The following is an 18,945-nucleotide window of genomic DNA, read 5'->3' as shown; positions in this document are numbered from 1 at the left end:
ATTTATTTTTGAGAGAGAGAGAGAGAGAGAGAACTAGCAAGCATGATGGGGGAGGGGCAGAGAGAGAGAGGAAGACAGAGAACCCCAAGCAGGCTCCACGCTGTCAGCACAAAGCCCAACAGGGGCTCGAACTCACAAACTGTGGGATTGTGACCAGAGCCAAAATCAAGAGTTGGATGCTCAACCGCCTGTGCTGCTCAGGTGCCCCGGTCTAAAGCACTGAATTTTGATTAGAAAAAAATTAGTCCTCCTGGACTAAACTTCTCTAGGGAAGTACACATGTGGCTGTTTTCTGAAAGAGCAGGGTTATTTCTACTCCAGCATTTTGCTAGTGGACTTTTATTTTCTTTGCTCTTATCTTCCATTTAAAAAAAATTTTTTTTTTAAATGTTTATTTATTTTTGAGACAGACAGAGCATGAACGGGGGGAGGGTCAGAGAGAGGGAGACACAGAATCTGAAACAGGCTCCAGGCTCTGAGCTGTCAGCACAGAGCCCGACACGGGGCTCGAACTCACGAGCCATGAGATCATGACCTGAGCTGAAGTCGGCCGCTTAACAGACTGAGCCACCCAGGTGCCCCTCTTATCTTCCATTTGAATGACAGACCTCACATTGATAATTTAGAAAGTTTAGTCTTGTTTTTTTCTGTCTGAGGCTTGACAGAGCAACACGAGCAAGCTGTGTAACACCAAAGCCTACAATGCGAGCTCATGTTCACCCTCTCCCAACTTGAAGCCACCTTCTGGCACCTAACAGCTATCCTGTAGATCTTTGTTGTAGAACTGAATGGGGTGCATCTGTCTCACCCACTAGAGAAAGAGCTCAAGGAGAGGGAGCCACTGGGCCTGGCTCAGGTGAGATGTTCAAGTGTTTACTGAGTTGGAATGGTCCTAGTTCAGTGGGGATCTGGTGGGCCACACCTGACCAGGGCATGGGTTGGGGTGTAAATTCTGGGTTCTTTATGGGTTTGTGTCTGCTTCTGCTGTGGGAACTATGGCTTCTGTTTTTTTATGTAATTTCTTTTCCTTACTTGTGACTTTGGGGACTGAACTATTAATCATGTGTAAGCTAAAAATGGAGAATTGCCTCTAGGAGCTATTGTAGAACAGCCAGTCCTAAGCACTTAAGGCCAGTTATGTGCTCAAAAAGGTGCCGCAAGGAGTATAATCCATGTTGAAACTGGGTTCCCCATTGAAACAGTACCTAATGGAGGGATTATGGTACTAAACTTTTCCTAAAAATGACCACAAGTGTGACATTTCACTGACTATCACAGCACACTTACATAAAGTCCCTAGGCTGTGCACCAGCCACAACCTTAGTGATTGGTTCGTGAGGCAAGAATGAGATAGTAGCCTGTGGGGCCACAAGGAGTTGGATGGAAGACTCCTGGGAGAGGGGCTGGGCCTGACATGAGCAGCTAGAAGATGGACAAAGAAGAGGATGCACAGAGCAAGAAGGCCCTCAGAGGCTGGGTCATGGAAGACAGTCAGGGTGATGCTGACTGCAAGGGCCACCAAGTTGCTAATCTGGATACAACCGGCAGAGTTGGGCTGCCCAGGGACTGTGTCACTCTTAGACCAAAGGGTGCCCACTGGTCATCATGATTCAGATTTGGTGAAGCCAAGGACTACCCATGACCATTAGACCACAGGATACCAGAGCAGGGAGTACTGAGAACTCATCCAGGCTGATCCCACTGCTTCGAATTCTGTAACGAGGTAACTGAGGCCCAGAGAGGTCACACGTTTATCACAGGTCAAAATGGCACATTTCCTTGTGGTAACATCTGATTAGCAATGTGTTTACAAGGGTTTGTCATGTGTAAGAGCCTGAGTTATGTTTGGTAGATATATGGGCAGGAAGGGGCATACACAGAAATGGAAAAGGACTATTCACCAGTACATATGGGACTGAACTCTTTGATATTAAAGTAGACAACTCAGAAAGAAGGAAGTGATGGTCTGTTTTTTCCACGGGAAATTATGTGTGTACCCGTCTTCTCCCTTCACTTGGGCAGCCACAGGGCATTTCCAGAGAGAACCATTCTTCATGTGAATAGGAGATATGAGACTCCTGGTCTCCCACCTGCTCTGGGTCCCTAGCACCATTCCAGTGACCACTCCCCGCCCCCCCCCACCCCCCGCCAAAACCTCCCTAATTCCCTTCCTTTGGTGGTCCTTCCATACCTCCCCACTGCCTTCACCCCTATCCCCTTATTCTTGGAACATGTTTCCACCAAAAGGGAGACACCGAGGATAGATACCTCTTCTTCACTTTGTTCCCCTGTCTGCATACCTGCTTCCAACTCCTTTTGCTCAGCTCTCTGGATGCATTTCTTCTCTCGAGTGCCATCAATTGAGTTTTCTTCAGATCTCCAATACACTCTTCTCTTTTGGCACCTTCACGTCAACAGCAACCTGACTCCAGCCAGAATCCTGTGTCCTGTTGACCTTCCATAGCCAAGGGTTTAGAAAGAGACATACATTCTCTCCTTCCTGGCTGCTAATTCCACTCATTCCGAGGAGCCACATGCCCCCAAATCTGATAGACGCTTTTCAGTTCAGAAGTTTATTTGCCCCTATTTCACAAAGAGATTGAGGTATAAGGGTATATGTAAGATGAGAAATTATGAATAGTTAAAATAGTCTTAGGGAAAGTGATTCAGAATGGAAAGTCAGACAGAAAAGTAACAGATGAAATACTGTATCCCTCCAGTAAAAACTCAGGGTATAAAAAGCAAAGTACAATTTGGTAGAAGCAATTTTTCTTACAGTTCTTGGTATGTGTAGTGGATTGGATAGTCCCCCAAAAGATATATCCAAGTCTTTACCCTGGTACCTATGAATGCAAACTTACTTGGAGATGAAGTCTTTGCAGACATAATTAAGGATTTGGGATAATATCATCTTGGATCTAGGGTGTGCCCTAAAGCTGACACACACATAGAGAAGGTGGAGGCAGAGACTGGAGTTATGAGTCTACAAGCCAAGGAACACCAAAGACTGTCAACTGCTACAATGATCTAAGAAGAGAGGCATGGAATGGAGTCTCCCCCTAGAGCATCAAGGATCCAACCCCGCTGGTATCTTCATTTTGGATTTCTGGTTTCTAGAAGCATGGGGGAATAAATCTCTGTTGTTTAAGGCCAGCTGGTTTGTGGCGCTTTGTCACCATACCCCCAGGAAAACACTATGGGGTGCACCCTTGCTGTTTTGTACCTCCATGCCTGTACTGACATGGTTCCTTCTCTTTGAAGGATTCTCCCCGCTTTTGTTAACAAGAACACTTTTTTCCCCCCTCATGTTAGCCAGAACACTTTTATTCTGCTATGAAGAGTCACTGGAGGTCCTGGGCAGAAGAGATCAGCCCAGACTCCCTGGACTCTTCCCAAAAAGGCCATTCCATATCCATCCCTATCCTCACCTCTATGACAAATTATTTGTTTTTTGTGTTTGTGTTTTGAATTGTCAGTCCCTGAGCCTTGGGATTTCTTTTTTTTTTTTTTAATTTATTTTTGGGACAGAGAGAGAGCATGAACGGGGGAGGGGCAGAGAGAGAGGGAGACACAGAATCGGAAACAGGCTCCAGGCTCCAAGCCATCAGCCCAGAGCCTGACGCGGGGCTCGAACTCACGGACCGCGAGATCGTGACCTGGCTGAAGTTGGACGCTTAACCGACTGCGCCACCCAGGCGCCCCGGGATTTCTCTTTATCAAGTCCACCTCAAGCAAGAATACTACCAGGAACAAAAAAGGTCAACAGCAAACATTTGTTGAGTAAATAATTCAGGAGGCAATAGGAATACTGAAAAAGAGGAGGATTAATGTTGTCTGTGGTGGTCATAAAAATGGAATGGGATAGTGTATGCAGAATCAACAGAATAGGTAAAGCATGACCTGTCCAGGGCCTGGTCATCCGTCCAATGGGACCAGAAGGGTGAAGAGAATAGAGGAGAAAGAAAAGGGTGAAGACTACAGGAGATAAGGCTGGAAAGGCTTTGAATGTTGGGCCAGGAAGTTAGACTTGACCTGTGAGCCATGGTGCCTAATGCTGGTGCAACTACTACCTTCCCCCAGGCCTCTATTGTTGGACACTTGCCTTGTAATCAGTCTTCTTCTCAGCCTTACAGGAGCAAAGCAAGAAACAAAACAAGATGGTCTGTGGACTACTGATCCTTGGCGTTGCTCAGTTTTTTTTTTCAGAATATTTCCATTCAGTGAAAAAAACATTAAAATATTTCCAGTACATTATAAATGAAACCAGTTTTTTGACATATGTATACAGTTGTGAAACTGTCACCACAAGCAAGATAATGAACATATTCACCACCCCCAAGTTTCCTTGTGCCCCTTCCCACCCTTTCCAAGCATCCCCACCCCCAGGCAACCATGGATCTGCTGTCACTATAGATTAATTAGCATTTTGCATAGTATTCCACCATGAATTTTACATTATTGGGTACTATATATTCTTGTATTCCTATAAATACTCTTGAGCTTTGTTCTTGGAATTGGTTGTGTTGGAAACCATTTGATTCTTTCAGGTCTTCCTCTTAAGTTAGGCAGAATCAGAGAAGACTTGAGACCGGGGCTAACTTTCCCCATCACCACAGCAAAGACTCTCCCGAGTACTGTAGTCAGTGCTGCATCAACTGTTAAGTTTTCCACTCTGACTGGTGAGAACAAAAGTGGTTCTTGGCCCTGTGTGAGCTCCAGGTTTCCTTTAATCCGTTCAGTTGTTTTCCTCACCCACGTGCACTGACCAGTACTCAGTCCAAGGCTGGAGGGGGACCCTCTGCAGATCTCCAGGTTCTCTCTGTGCAGCTCTCTCCTCTCTGGTAATCCGACCTGCAGACTCAAGCCACTTGGTTTTTTCCAGACTCCCAGCTCCGTTTCCTTAATTCAGGGAGACCACCAAGCCATTCCTGGGCTTCCCTTCCTTGCTCCATAATCTGGAAACCTCTCAGTAGTCAGCTAGGGCACCCCTCTCTGGTCTGCCATCTCTCAAAGTTCACTGTCCTTCCTTGACTGATCTCCAGTGTCTTACAAACTGCTTCATACGTTTTTTTACATGGTTCCAAAAGACACGGTGAATCTGGTCCCTGTTACTGTAACTAAACTTGGTTGGAAGTAGAAATTCCTGAAACTGCTTTTGAGCACTATGACAAATGTTGCAATAAATTTGATCTTCTGGACTGTTATGCTTATTGAGAAAATGGGTACATATAATAAAGTTGTATTTTTCTGCATTCAAAAAAACTTTAAGAAATTACTTTGGTGTTAAGATTGCTAAGTATCCTTTTGTGGGGAGGACTGTTCTGAGACTATGGTTGTAGCAGATGACATTGGAATTTTGCTCATATCCCTGTGTCTCTGTCAGTGGGCTGCCTGCTCAAAAGTAATTCTTTTTGCCTGCCTGCCAAACCCACTTTGCCTGGATGCATAGAGAACCAATGGACTGAGAAAGACTCCTGAGGGGCGCCTGGGTGGCGCAGTCGGTTAAGCGTCCGACTTCAGCCAGGTCACGATCTCGCGGTCCGTGAGTTCGAGCCCCGCGTCGGGCTCTGGGCTGATGGCTCAGAGCCTGGAGCCTGTTTCCGATTCTGTGTCTCCCTCTCTCCCTGCCCCTCCCCCGTTCATGCTCTGTCTCTCTCTGTCCCAAAAATAAATAAACATTGAAAAAAAATTAAAAAAAAAAAAAAAAAAGAAAGACTCCTGAGGGCAGCTCTTAAACAATGACTGATTTTATTATTATTACTATATGTTTATTTTTGAGAGGGAGAGACAGCGCAAGCAGGGAAGGGGCAGAGAGAGTAGGAGACACAGAAACTAAAGCAGGTTCCAGGCTCCAAGCTGTCAGCACAGAGCCTGACGTGGGGCTCGAATTCACGAACCAGGAGATCATCACCTGAGCCAAAGTCAGATGTTTGACTGACTGAGCTACCCAGGCACCCCAACGACTGATTCAAAACAAAACAAAAATCACACACACACACACACACACTCTTTAGCGCCTTGATCTGAACGGGACGTAAGGCATCTGGCTTGGATTCCTTCTCTTCTTCCCTGTCTCACTTCCCCATTCCCTTACTGGGTTTAACTGGAAACACCTCCTAGTAAATGAGTTTAAGAAGTGATTTGTTTCACAACTGTGAGGGTGGGTATGTACAATGTGCATTGTATAAATGTACCAGCAACTTAAGTTGTTCTCTCTGGCTAGAGCCACAGGGAAACAGCTTCATCACATGAAGGGAATCCTTGCATGGCACGCATAATAGACGGTGTCTTCCAAAGGATGGTACTTCTCTGAATGTTAACCTAAAGTTAACCCCAAGTAAAACCTAAGGACCTTTGCTGGGCCTGGATCCTGGTGATGGTTCCTACAACGTGACATTCTTAACCAATCGAATGTTCCACTAGATAATCTCCAATTCTTTCCTTCCCCACCAGCTGACTTTTAGTTCTCACCCCATGATTATTTATCTTGACAGAGCTTATACTCTCCTGGTGCCCTGCTTATATCTGTTTCCCAGTTATGCTAGTAAGTGATTCCCCTCAGTCAGCTGAGTCTTCAGTGGCCTTGTTCTTCCACAAAGTGGTCCAAAAGGTCTGTAGACCATGCCATGGAGCTAGCAGTCCTTATTTGAGATGAATGGGATATGTCCCACCAAACCCTCAAATACTGGCACAGTCTCATGAAAGTCTAAGCCTTGTAAGAGAAGGATACATCTGGCTCTTGCTTTCAGATATGGCATGCAACCTGAATTCCTTCTTGTCCACAGAATTACTTTTGAGACATGAGACATTTTGGGCTGGGTAACTCTTTGTTGTGGGGAGCTGTCCTGTGCTTTGTAGGATGTGTAGCCACACCCTTGGCCTCTAGTCACAAGATGCCAGTAGTACCTTCTAAACTGTGAAAACCAAAAATGGTAATACCAGAGGATCGAGATAGCTATGAAGGAATGAATGAAAGGCTCTTTTTTTTTTTTTGTATGTTATCTTTTGTTGGCAGAAGAATTTTCACTTTTTCCCTATGAGAAGCTTCTCTCCATATCTTTTATTAACACATTATTGATAGTTAATCTGTCTCTTTACACAAACACAGCATACATCAATCTTTTCACGGTAGCACTAACAAACAGTGTTTCATTGCTCATCAGAGAGGCATTGGGAGAAAGGAATGACAGTATCCCATTATTGTGGGAGTGGGGAGATGAACACTCTTACACACTACCAGGAATGTGTAAGTGGCTGGGCAGTATATGACTTCTTGGGAATGTAATTTGGCAATATGCATTAAGATGTGCATGAAATATATGCATATTTTTTAGACCCACAAATTCTATTTTATCAAATAGAATAATTAGAGAAGATACGACGTGCATAGGATTTTTAAAAATAATTAAAATTAGAAACAACCAAAACGTTCAAGAGGAAGCTGATTAAATAAATTATGGTATAGCCATATAAACGGGAAATCATGTAGCCATTAAAACTAATGATATAGGCACTAATGACATTTGATTAGAAAACCGGAATTTCACAATGTATTAAGTGAAAAAACTACAGAACAATGTAAATACGTATAGAAAAAAAGTATGGAAGGACAGACACTATGAATTTTAACTCTATCTTTGGGTGTAAGAATCAGATATGATTAAAAAAATTTTTTTCCCCTTAAGATTAATATGTAATCCTTGTATAACAAAAATAAAGACTGAATACTGCAAATAGCATGGTCCGTGAAAGCAAGACTTGCCACTGAGAGAACAGTAGACAGTTCTCTCCCTATTCTAAGAATGCCAAACCAACCAACATCTAACCCAGAAAAGGAGCCACACAGGTTGCTGGGCCAGAGGCAAAAGGTGTTCAGGCTTCTCAAACCTAGCAACTAAACAGATTCTTCTTGTTTGGGACATCTGCTTTTCTTCTCAATTGTATTTATTCAGTTAAAGTATTATCTGCTCAACTGTGGAGCCTCTAATATATTTTAAGCTCCCTATTTTTGTATGGAAAGTTAGCGTGTGAGTCCCTGACTGACTCTAGCTGAACACTTGGTGTAAGAATCGGGCGCCAAGGCAACAAAGAGGAAATGGAGCAGAAGGTCCTCGGTGTTTCCGCTCTTCCCTTGCCATCCTAATGCCCGCAGGTAAAGTAGCTCAGCTGCCTTTCCTATCTGCATATAAATGCATGGACCTGAAGTATAAATTATATCCTTACATGCTTGTCTAATAAAAAAAAATTGGGAAAATAGGATAATGTGCAGAAACGAGTGGGAAAAAAAAAGAGCTTTATTTCTTCCATTCTCCGAACAATCTGCTATGTATGAAAGACCCTGAAGAACGGCAATCCCCTCTCTGCCTGGAAGAGGCCCTTGCGTCCGAAGGAATGCTAGCCACACCACACCAATAATAAGCCAGGCTTGTCCTAGGTCTTAATGAGGAATAACACCAATTATTTCAAGACTTACCACTCTATGAAGCCATTTTTCACGGCTGTCACTTTTAGCAGGGTGTTAAAAGACTCTGGCCACTTACCTGGGAGTCAAAACAATCCCAGCTGATGTTAGGAAGCCACGAACCAACACACAAAGAACGCTTACACTTCGCCGTGAGCAGGGCGACCACAGGGAAGGCGGGGGACTAAAGACTGTGCAGCCACAATTTACGCTGAAGCTGTTTCAGTGCGAGGAGACTCTCCCCTCCCCGCCGGAAGGTGAAGGGAGCTGATCCTACCACATACACAGCAGTTCGTGTACTTCACAAAGAGTAAAACACAAACTTAAGAATCTAACATAAACTGGCCCGACTTAACTGACTCCATCTCATTTTATTCCGGCATAGAGCTAGTGCTTGGGCAACAAGGGCATTTTGAACCCAGTTTATGGAGATTTTATAACTCTCGTGACTTGTCTAACCCAAGTACGCCCTTTGTCACCCCAAATCCTTGCCTTTTTACATAAATGACAAACTTATTTACTCTATTTCAGACATTTTATTTTTCTTATTCTAACATTAGGCTTTGATAAGTACAAAAATTCACAGGTACAAAAATTTCTGTATAGTCTTGTGGTAGTTAAAAAACCCGTGAAAACAGAATAATTTTTTAATTGGGCAGTATCTGTCTCTATACATCCAAGTTGACAGCCTTCTTGAAGTGTGGCTGTAAAAATGGTGAGAACTATTGCACTGTGATTACGTTAAACCTTTTAATGATTCTTTTTCACTTGTTTCAGGAAATCTATCTTATGACATTTACTGGATGGGTTCCTTACTTGTATTTTGCTATAGGCCAGTGTCTCTGCCTCTTCAGGGCTTCAGTGATGGCACCGTCATCTTTCCGCCTCTGATGCTCTGACCATCAGAAGATTATGCCACCAGCTTCAAGAGCAAGGACAGCTGGATTTAGATTTATAGCTATTACCCCTTTCCAATGTTAAAAAAAAAGTAATGCTGAAAAATATGAATTTTTCATATTAGCACTGATTTCTCTTCCTGCAAGGATTTAATTTTCATACTCCCACAGCATACGAATTATATTTGATGAGCTTTTACTTTTTCAAAAAAAGTATTTTTAAAAATTTTTCTTGAAAAGATTACTTCTTATCTCTAGGATTCTGAGTAAAAATGACGTACGGGAACGGGGGAAATCCGAGTACATGTCCCTTTTTTTTTTTTTTTCCTTCTATACCTAATAACCTGTTGGACACAGAGAATGGAGGTCTCCATGGTCATTGTGCGTCGGTTTCAGGTACGGCCGAGATTACAAAAAGAACAAAACAAAATTCATTTGATTTAATCATAGATCATAAGCAGATTGCCATGATGTCACAGGCATGAAGACCAGACAAACACTGGAAAGCCAAATCAGAAGCTGCCTCACAGCTTGGACTTTTTTTTCCTCTGCTTAATGAGAAATAAATTATCACTGCCATCGCCCTCCAAATAGCTCTCCTTTTTCTTCTGTTTGCCCCGCTTGCCGTCTCTGGGCAGCTTGTCTTCTCTTGGCTTGTGGTAATGTGATGAGTGGTGGAAGGACTTGGGACCCTTCTGGGTCTTGAAGGTGCCAGGAGAATGGAGTTTTGGGCCCCTGGGGAAGTCCTCCTCCACTTCGTGAGCCCTGTCAGCCTTCCTGTGTTTCTCACGCTCTCTGCGGCTCCTGCTCGCTTCTTTTTGGGTTTCTTTCTTTTCTTGAGGCCACCTGCTGTTTCTCCACGAGGCATGGCTCTTCCTCCTGCCATGGGGGGGCCTCTTCTCTGCTGCTTCCATGTGAGGTCTCTTGAACTGCCTTGGAAAATCCCCATTTTTCTGGAGTTCTGGAAAATATAAAAGTATTTCTGCATATTCAGCAGCCAGACAGTCCACACACGGCTTACACTGGTCTGTAAATAACTCAGCAGACAGGGAAACCAGACAATGAAATGTGTTAATGATACAACATTCGAAAGAGCCCTTACTAAGGTAAAACTCACCTGCTAAAAAATTGTATGGTTATAGTTCTGTATTTCTGATTGCTAAAAATGGAAAATATCCAGAAATCCAAAGATATTTATTCTATTCAGTACAGTTGTACTAGGTTGAATGATACAGACGAAGACTAGTGAAAGCAATCATCTCAGCTTTGTGAAGAAAAGTCACATCTGACCAATTCAAGTCATGGCGGGGATAAAGAAACAGCCTTTGACGATGAAGTGAAACAAGATATATCAAATGTCTCATGACATTTCAATCACCCTCTGAAGATAAAGTCTGGTCACAGTACTTATAGGTGGATGCCAAACTGGACAGGAGATTATTCCTCCAGAGCAGACATCACTGGCTTGGAGAACACACACATGTGTGTATCTCAGACATTTTGGTCCCAGATCTGGTGTTACACTTTACCAGGACTTGGCACCCTTTTACTACAAGTGTCTGACAGGCATGATTCTGATGGGGTAAGTGAGAGATGAGGTTTGAGGGATAAAAACTAACATGTCAACAAAACCTTGACAGATTAAAGAAGTGGCCAATAAAAGAATAGGGATGGGGGTGCCTGGGTGGCTCAGTTGGCTGAGCGACTGACTTTGACTCAGGTCATGATCTCACAGTTCGTGAGTTCCAGCCCCGTGTTGGGCACAGCCCGCTTCAGATCCTCTGTCCCCCTTCCTGCACCTCACCTCCCCCCTCTCAAAAATAAATAAACATTGAAAAAAAGAGGATGAAATGCAAAGTAATATAAAGTTCACAAAAAGTGAACTCTAGGATACAGAGCAAAGGTAATTCCTTATAGACTTTAGCATGAAATACAATTTTTTTTTCTAAAAAAAATGTTTATTTTTGAGAGAGAGAGAGGGAGAGAGAGGGCAAGCAGGGGAGGGGCAGAAAGAGGAGGACAGGATCCAAAGTGGGTTCCACTGATGTGGGGCTCAAACTCATGAACTGTGAGATCATGATTCGTGCTGAAGTCAGATGCTCAACCGACTGAGCCACCCAGGTGCCTGAAAATTCTAATGGATCACAGAGAACCTCAAAGTAGCCACAGAGTTCCCAATATTACTACTAGTTAAAAGTGAAAACAAATGGTTTTCCTAGAATTATAAAAGTTATAACCACTCATTACAGAAAACCCGTGAAATACAAAAAGTATAAAAATAAAATAGGAGCCATAATCTTTTAATTCAGAGGGGACACTTTGGTGCATTTCTTTTCTTTTCTTTTTTAATTTAATTGCCTAATAAATATCTTTATGTACTGTAATCTCTCTCTATATATAGTTGAGATAGAGTTTATACGAAATGTAATATGGAAAATATGCAGGAGTTGAAAATAATTCCTTTTGAAAAAGACCTTAAGTCAGAGAGAGTTGGGGGTGGGAGGGAGAAAGAATACCAAAAAGGCTCTAAGAGTTATAATGTATAGGTCAACTTGAGAAGTATAGAACTACTTCATCCTGAAAGCAAGAACAGTAACTGAGTAAACCACTGTTAAACTTAGTAAACTATAGCACAAAAGAAATAGAAAAAGGTAGGCCTAAATTATAAACTAAAAGAACCTCATGTTATCAACAGTTAAGTAAAGGAATCACAGAAGGTGGCTGTGGACCCTGGAGCTCTGCGGTAATCATGGCTGGTAAGAACAGACTTCTCTGGGGAAACTCCAGGAATCACCTAGCAGGGAAGCCTTTCTTTCCATAAAAATACTAGAGACATACAAATGGAAAAAATAATTACTTGCCAAACAGAAAACTTTCACAAAAAAAAAGAGCCTTTAAAACCCTGCTTCCCTGTATGGACAGAAGTATTTTCAGAACATTTTCTAAAATGGTCATGATGTGAAAAAAATGTTTAGTGTGAACAGATCATAATGCAGGGTTTCTGAAGTGGGTGCCTGATTACCGGAGATCAAGAAAGTTCTGGTTTCTATGGTAATTATTTAAAAACATTTTCTGTGCTAACCAATGACACCCAAAGCGGGCAAAGACTGTGTAAAGGAAGACATTTAGGAACTCCTGCAAAGGTAATCTCACAAGAATTCAACAACATACCTTTCACCTTTCGTTTTATTCTCTGTTCTCTCTCCCGAATTTCATATTTGTCATCATAGTAGTAGATGAATGGAGATGTTGGAAAGGTCTGGTTAAACATTCGTCTTTCTGTACATTCCTGCAGGTTGTTTGAAATTGTTTCAAATTATCAAATTTGAAATTAGGATGTCACAAGGGCACTGCTCAGGCAACCTTAACTGCAAGATCACAGACCACTGAGGTTAGAGACAGTCCCACATCACGGATACCCCACGCTGAGGCTCAGGATGTGGTCCTGCTGGGAGGCTCGGCCAAACCAACATCCAATCACACCCAACTGTGCTTACAGGCTTCTTTCAGGCTTGGATTTTCTTTCCTTACTTCTTTACCCATGAAACCTTTCTTGTCTTTTTTCAGTCTTCCCTGCCAAACCCCTTCCCCAGTCTGAGCTAACAGCAATGGGGGGCTGGGTCTCTACTGAACTTGCTCTGTTCCTCTTTTAAAGACTTTATTTGGCCTTATGTGGTCTTAGGCCTTTGCTTATCTGTCTCTTCCAACAGCCTTCCATCAAGTGCTTCTCCTTTCACATTTACACCCTAAATGCGAGTGTAAATTCTTAGCTCTTTGCTCTTTTCCCTTCACCCAAATGGTTTGCAAGCTTATTTTAACCCAATACTGCTAACAAGGGCAGTGATCCTTATGGTGGGGAGCAGGATGGTGGTGGTGGGTTAGGTCTGGTTTGAAAATGCTCCTAGGTAATTCCAAAATACCCCAAAAGAATCCTCTCTTCTCTTTCCTTGCCCCGCTCAAGAGATCACTCCTCTCACTCATTTCTCTAGGTCAGCTCCCCACCTGCATGACTCTGGCTTTTGTACCTCTGCTAGTTTCCAAATCCACATTGTTGGCCTGAGCCACATCCAATAGAATAGGCTTTATTTATCATGATCTGTTGACATATATCCATTCAGCATGTCTGAGACCAACTTTTCTTTTCTTTGAAAGAGGTTTCCCTTTGGAACTTCCCCATTTCTGTCCTCTGCCATCTTGCCTAACATGTATTTTATAAATGTCCAATTCTTCTTAGCTAGGTATTGAAGAAAATGAGAACACCTCTTAGGAAGAAAGTATGTGAAATAGCCACATAAAATTTAGCTGACTTATCCTAACATTGGCAAATATACTTGACTTGTAATTCTAAGATACCTGACTGAGCTGGCAGCCACACACTTAGTAAGAGCCTGATTTGCAGATTATGAATCATTCTAAATATACATTTAAGTATTGGAAAAAAAGTAATGTCAATCTGTACCTACTATTGGACTTTATCAAATCACATTTTACCTTAATTTATTTGTTTTTGCTCCAAGAACTGCAACATTAATAATACAATTGAAATCCTCCGTGTAATCCTCTTTCCCATTCCTCATTTGTCTCCTTCCCTTTCCAGAAGTTGCCACTGTCTTAAAGTTGGTTCCTGCCATTCTCATACATTTTATACTCTTACTACTACTACTGACTATTCTAATAAACAACAGTGTTAAATTTGAAGCATTCAGACTTCATAAAAATGGTATCATTCTATAAATATTTTGAAGTGGCTTTAGGTTATAATAGCTTCACAGAATAAATTGGGTAGTGTTCTCTTGGATGATCTGTTTCTGAATTAAGGTTTGGTAAAACCTGACAATAAAACTATCTGGATCTGATATATTTCAGGGGAGAATTCTGATTACTAACTTAATTTTTTGAGTGGTATTGGTTCATGTAGGCTTGTTCTTCATTTTGGTTAATATTTTTTTTCTAGAGAATTATTTATCTGTATTTTCAGACTTAATTTTGAACTTTATTAAATGCAAAGCTTATTTAAAATTTGTATTCTCCTATAATTAAAACTTACTGTATTTTAAGTTATTTACACTTTTTATTCACTATTTGTACCTTTTTTTTTCTTTGAGTAGTTTTTCCGAAGTCTTTTCTTTTGGAAAAAAATATGTTTTTAATTTTTTAAAAACGTTTTTATTTATTTTTGAGACAGAGATAGAGCATGATCAGGGGAGGGGCAGAGAGAGAGGGAGACACAGAATCCGAAGCAGGCTCCAGGCTCTGAGCTGTCAGCACAGAGCCTGATGCAGGGCTCGAACTCATGGACTGTGAGATCATGACCTGAGCTGAAGTTGGATGTTTAACAAACTGAGCTACTCAGGCACCCCTAAAAATGAAAATGTTTTTAAAGAACTAGCTTTTGGTTTTGTTGATGCTATTAATTTTGTTTTCTATTTCAATAATTTTGGTTCTTATCTTTATTATTTCCTTCTTCCAACTATCTTTAGATGTACTGTGTTGTTGACTTTCAGGATCTTTTTGGAATTTTTTGGATCCTGAAGTTATAAGGCAAACCTATATGGTAGCCTAGAGAATTACATACATACATACATACGTACATATGTATTTCTTTATTTAGGCTTCATGCCAAGCATGGAGCCCAACGTGGGCCTTGAAAGCATGATCCTGAGATCAAGACCTGAGCTGGGATCAAGAGTTGGACATTTAGCTGACTGAACCATTCAGGTGCCCAAGAATTACTTTTAGAAATCACTATCCATGGTGGCTCTAAGTTTCCAGAAGAAAGGGCACCCATAAAAGATGTGGGTCTAAGATTCTGCTATAGTTTGAATGTTTGTGCCCATCCCTCCCAACCCCCAACCAGAATTCATCCCCAAGATGATGGTAGTAGGAGGTGGAGTCTTTGGGTAGTGATTTGGCCATAAGAATGGAGCTCTGATGAATGGGATTAATGTTCTTATAAAAGAGACCCTCACAGAGCTCCCTAGCCTCTTCTACCATGTAAGGACATAGCATGAAAGTGCCATCTATTAAAAACAGCCCCTCGGGGTGCCTGGGTGGATCAGTCGGTTGGTTAAGCATCTGGCTTCAGCTCAGGTCATGATCTCACGGTCCATGACTTCGAGCCCTGCCTCAGGCTCTGTGCTGACAGCTTGGAGCCTGTTTCAGATTCTGTGTCTCCCTCTCTTTCTTTCTCTGCCCCTCCACTGCTTGCACTCCCTCTCTCAAAAATAAATAAACATTAAAAAAGAAGAAGAAGAAGAAGAAGAAGAAGAAGAAGAAGAAGCAGCAGCAGCAGCAGCAGCCGCCGCCGCCGCCCCTCATCAGACATCAATTCTACTGGCACCATGACTTTGGGCTTCCCAGCCTCTAGAACCTAAGAAATAAATTTCTACTGTTTATAAACCACATAGTCTATGGTAGCTTGTTTACAGCAGCCTAAATGGACTAAGAGAGATTCTAACCATAAAATATTAAGAGCAAATTGGAATTACAAAGAGGTACTAAAGATCTTGATACACTCCCAGCACCCACTCATACTTTCACACGCTCTTGGAGTAGTCTCTCTGTAGAGTGACTACTGTTTTCTATGGTAGTTTGTAGTTTGCCTGATATGAAGCTGCTTAGGACTGTCCCTGCCTCTCCAACTACACGATGAGTGAGGTTAGGGAAGGGCAGTGCCACATTCACCTCAGAATACCTTTTATACGAAGAGGCTGTTCAGTAACATCTATAGAGCTGTATTTCTGCAAATGAAGGGGAGGGGTCCTCAGACATCTTTAATCATCTGCACAGTCTTCTATTTGGATCCTGTACAGTCTAGACTGGCGTGGCTATACAGAGCCATACAATACGATAAATATTTTCCAAAGCTAAATGTAAATTATGTTTTGATTATCCACATCGCTGGTCCCCTCCATTAGCACACACAATTGATAGTTGGCTATATAATTTATCTACTATTCTGGATTAGCCACACCACTGATCTTCTTCATTAGTGTGGATGATCTAGAATTCTTCATCTATGGCAGCGATGAGGCTGCCAAATTTGCTTTATTGTAAATTAAAAACTATCTAAATCTAGATTTCTGGGATAAATTCCAAATGTTTTTAATATATTTCCTATCTACATTAACAGGACTGACTAGTAAGCAATATGTGCCCAACTATAATTGTTTTTCTTTAATTGAACAAACATAAATGGAAAATTACACCCTTTTGCTTTAAAGAGGTCAGCAAGCATAAATTGTACATCTGTGTGATCTGCGTGGCAATTCAATACTCATGGGAATAGGTTTCCTAAACAGTGTTGGCAACATCTGGATTTTGGCAACGAGGTGGAATGCACAAAGCAGGAAAAGATCTAGAGCTGGTAATTTTGTAAGAAAAAGTATTCTTTAACAAAGTTTTTAATGTGCATTCTATGAAAATGGAGTATGGGTCTCTCCATCCATGTCACCATACTATGGATTTGTTCACATTGGAAACAGCATCCAAGTGTCAGTATTGAGAAATCTCCCCGTACAACTTCTTTGCTTTGGAGATAAAGAAACTGAAGACCGGAGTGCGTTGTTCAAGTCACATGATGAAGTCAGTAGCAGAGCAAAAGCCAGACCTGAGGATCAGAACTTCATCCTAGCTTTCATGTTGTAATCCTTCATTCCATGGTCCTGCTGCCCCAACGTGGAAGAAAAATTTCACCTGTTGGTGAACTGTGTTGTGTCTCTCCCTTTGCTGCAGAGGTCCAGCCCCAAGGTCTGCATGAGGTGCCACGGTCAGAATTCAAGGTGGGACTCCCATGAGTCACAAAGCGCAGCACTACCCCTCCCCTTCCCACTGCTCACAGTTTTGAGGACTCCCATTTTGAGGACTCTCTACCCCCGAATGCTTTCTACCTCCTGTCATCAGATCGCATTTGATTTTAGTTTATTTTGGTTTCTAAGCTGTTAGAAGCCTACCAGGAGACTAGGAATGTATTTCTCCATACAGATTTTCTACTTTTTGTGCCACTGCCCTTCTTCCTCTGCCTTAGGATTCCCAGAATGCAGGAGAGCTTGCAGTCTATTCTTATTGCATCCTGTCTCTGGGATGCGCTGCTGCTGTTTCTTACTTAATGAGACAACTGGCTAGGAGACTCCCTCCCATCTCACAGCAACAAATTCCTTCTGCTTTGACACTCTTGCACCTAAAACACACACAGTTTGGCCCTTTTAGCTGGGGCTGGGAATATGCAGCTTGGATAATCTGGACGTCTGTGGGGCAGACAGGCTAGTCAATGATACAGTATCTCTGTCTTTCCACTAGTGTCAGGGTTTATATGTGAGTGATGAAGATTTAAGTGAACACAGTACCAGGGAAAGCTGGAGATACTGGAGAACTACATAGAAAATCTCCAATCATGATTTTGGCTGTGTCAAAGTAATAGCAAACATAAGAACTCATGAGAAGTGTAACCATTTTGGTGACTACTTTTATTCCTCTGATTGACTGTATGAGGTTTTTGTTTGTTTTAGCCTAACTTGTTGATGTATATTTAAAACAATTAGAAGAATGTGCTCTGACAGATCTCTCTGGCAGGGATGGGAAAAGCAAATCAGTTGAACATACATTAAGTCTTACTTTAGGATGTTAGTTTATTAAAAAGGTAAGCATTCAGAATTACATTTTTTTTTTTTTTTTAGTTCATCTTTCAGCAACCACTCCCAGAACAACAGAATGTGTTATGCCCAAATGCTACTCAAACTTACGTGTCCATAATGGCCTTCTTGCCCACAGTTGTAGCAATACACTAAGGCCGAATGTCCAGAAGGGGTCTTCGGCTTTTTGGGGGGTCCAGGTTTGGTCTGCAACATGAATATTTGTGAGCGTTTATTAAATGTTAGAAGAAAATTAAAACCTGATTCTTTCCCAAAGAGCTCTTTTTAGGTAAGAGATCCTTTAGAAATACTGCCTCCTAGAGTTTAGGACCTCACATCCAGATGATTCTCTGTGTTAAAGTGCACTACATGACAATTCTTTTCCACTTCACGACAATATGTGCTTTCCTTTTCTTCGCTCCTCATTCCATTAGGCGTTGTGCCCAGTACTGTGTTAGGTATTAGGTATCTCAGAGAGAGAAGCATAACAGGCTAGTAGAACATGAAAGACATCTAAACAGATGATGACAGAATATGTAAGCAAAGTGAGGAACATGTACAAGGTTTTAATGGAGTGGCAAAGGGGACCCGTCATTGGGATGGGGTGGAAGGAGTCAGGGAATGCTCACAAAACTTACATTTACTTTTAAAGAATTAGGTGTAAGTCAAATGGAAAATCCTAGGAAGAGGGGCTAGCATGAACAATGCATGAAGCTAAGAGAGCATACATGCTGACAAAGTATAACATGCCTAGCCAGGTAGACTGAAAAATGAGGCTGGAGAAAGCAGGGCAAAAGAAGGGAGGGCCTTAAAGTCATCTTAAAGAACTTGGGGTTTATCTGGGCTTTTCCATTGTAAGTGTTGTTTTAAATATGGGAGCAGAGTAGTTAGAATTTTATTTTGGAAAAACCATTTTGGCTTGTAGTTGTAGAGGATGTGAATATGAACAGAAGGTTAG

At 41.9% G+C, this 18,945-nt stretch overlaps 1 protein-coding gene across 3 annotated transcripts in view; it reads right to left on the bottom strand.

Annotated features, from left to right (window-relative positions):
* Nucleotides 1-8,977: 8,977 nt before the first annotated feature.
* Nucleotides 8,978-18,945, bottom strand: part of ZCCHC7 (zinc finger CCHC-type containing 7) — a 251,698-nt gene continuing 241,730 nt past the window's right edge. For all 3 annotated transcript variants that reach the window (XM_040481705.1, XM_040481707.1, XM_040481706.1), the window contains 3 exons: nucleotides 18,099-18,194; nucleotides 12,529-12,646; nucleotides 8,978-10,318 (listed from right to left, as the gene is read on the bottom strand). In XM_040481705.1, the coding sequence (XP_040337639.1) occupies nucleotides 9,882-10,318; nucleotides 12,529-12,646; nucleotides 18,099-18,194 (651 nt within the window). In that variant the 3' untranslated portion in view covers nucleotides 8,978-9,881. The remainder of the gene's footprint in view (nucleotides 10,319-12,528; nucleotides 12,647-18,098; nucleotides 18,195-18,945) is intronic.

This window comes from Herpailurus yagouaroundi, unplaced genomic scaffold (assembly GCF_014898765.1).
Source record: "Herpailurus yagouaroundi ecotype Mexico unplaced genomic scaffold, PumYag 160, whole genome shotgun sequence".
In the NCBI taxonomy this organism is placed as follows: Eukaryota; Metazoa; Chordata; class Mammalia; order Carnivora; family Felidae; genus Herpailurus; species Herpailurus yagouaroundi.
This window is presented reverse-complemented; position numbering and strand designations above follow the sequence as displayed.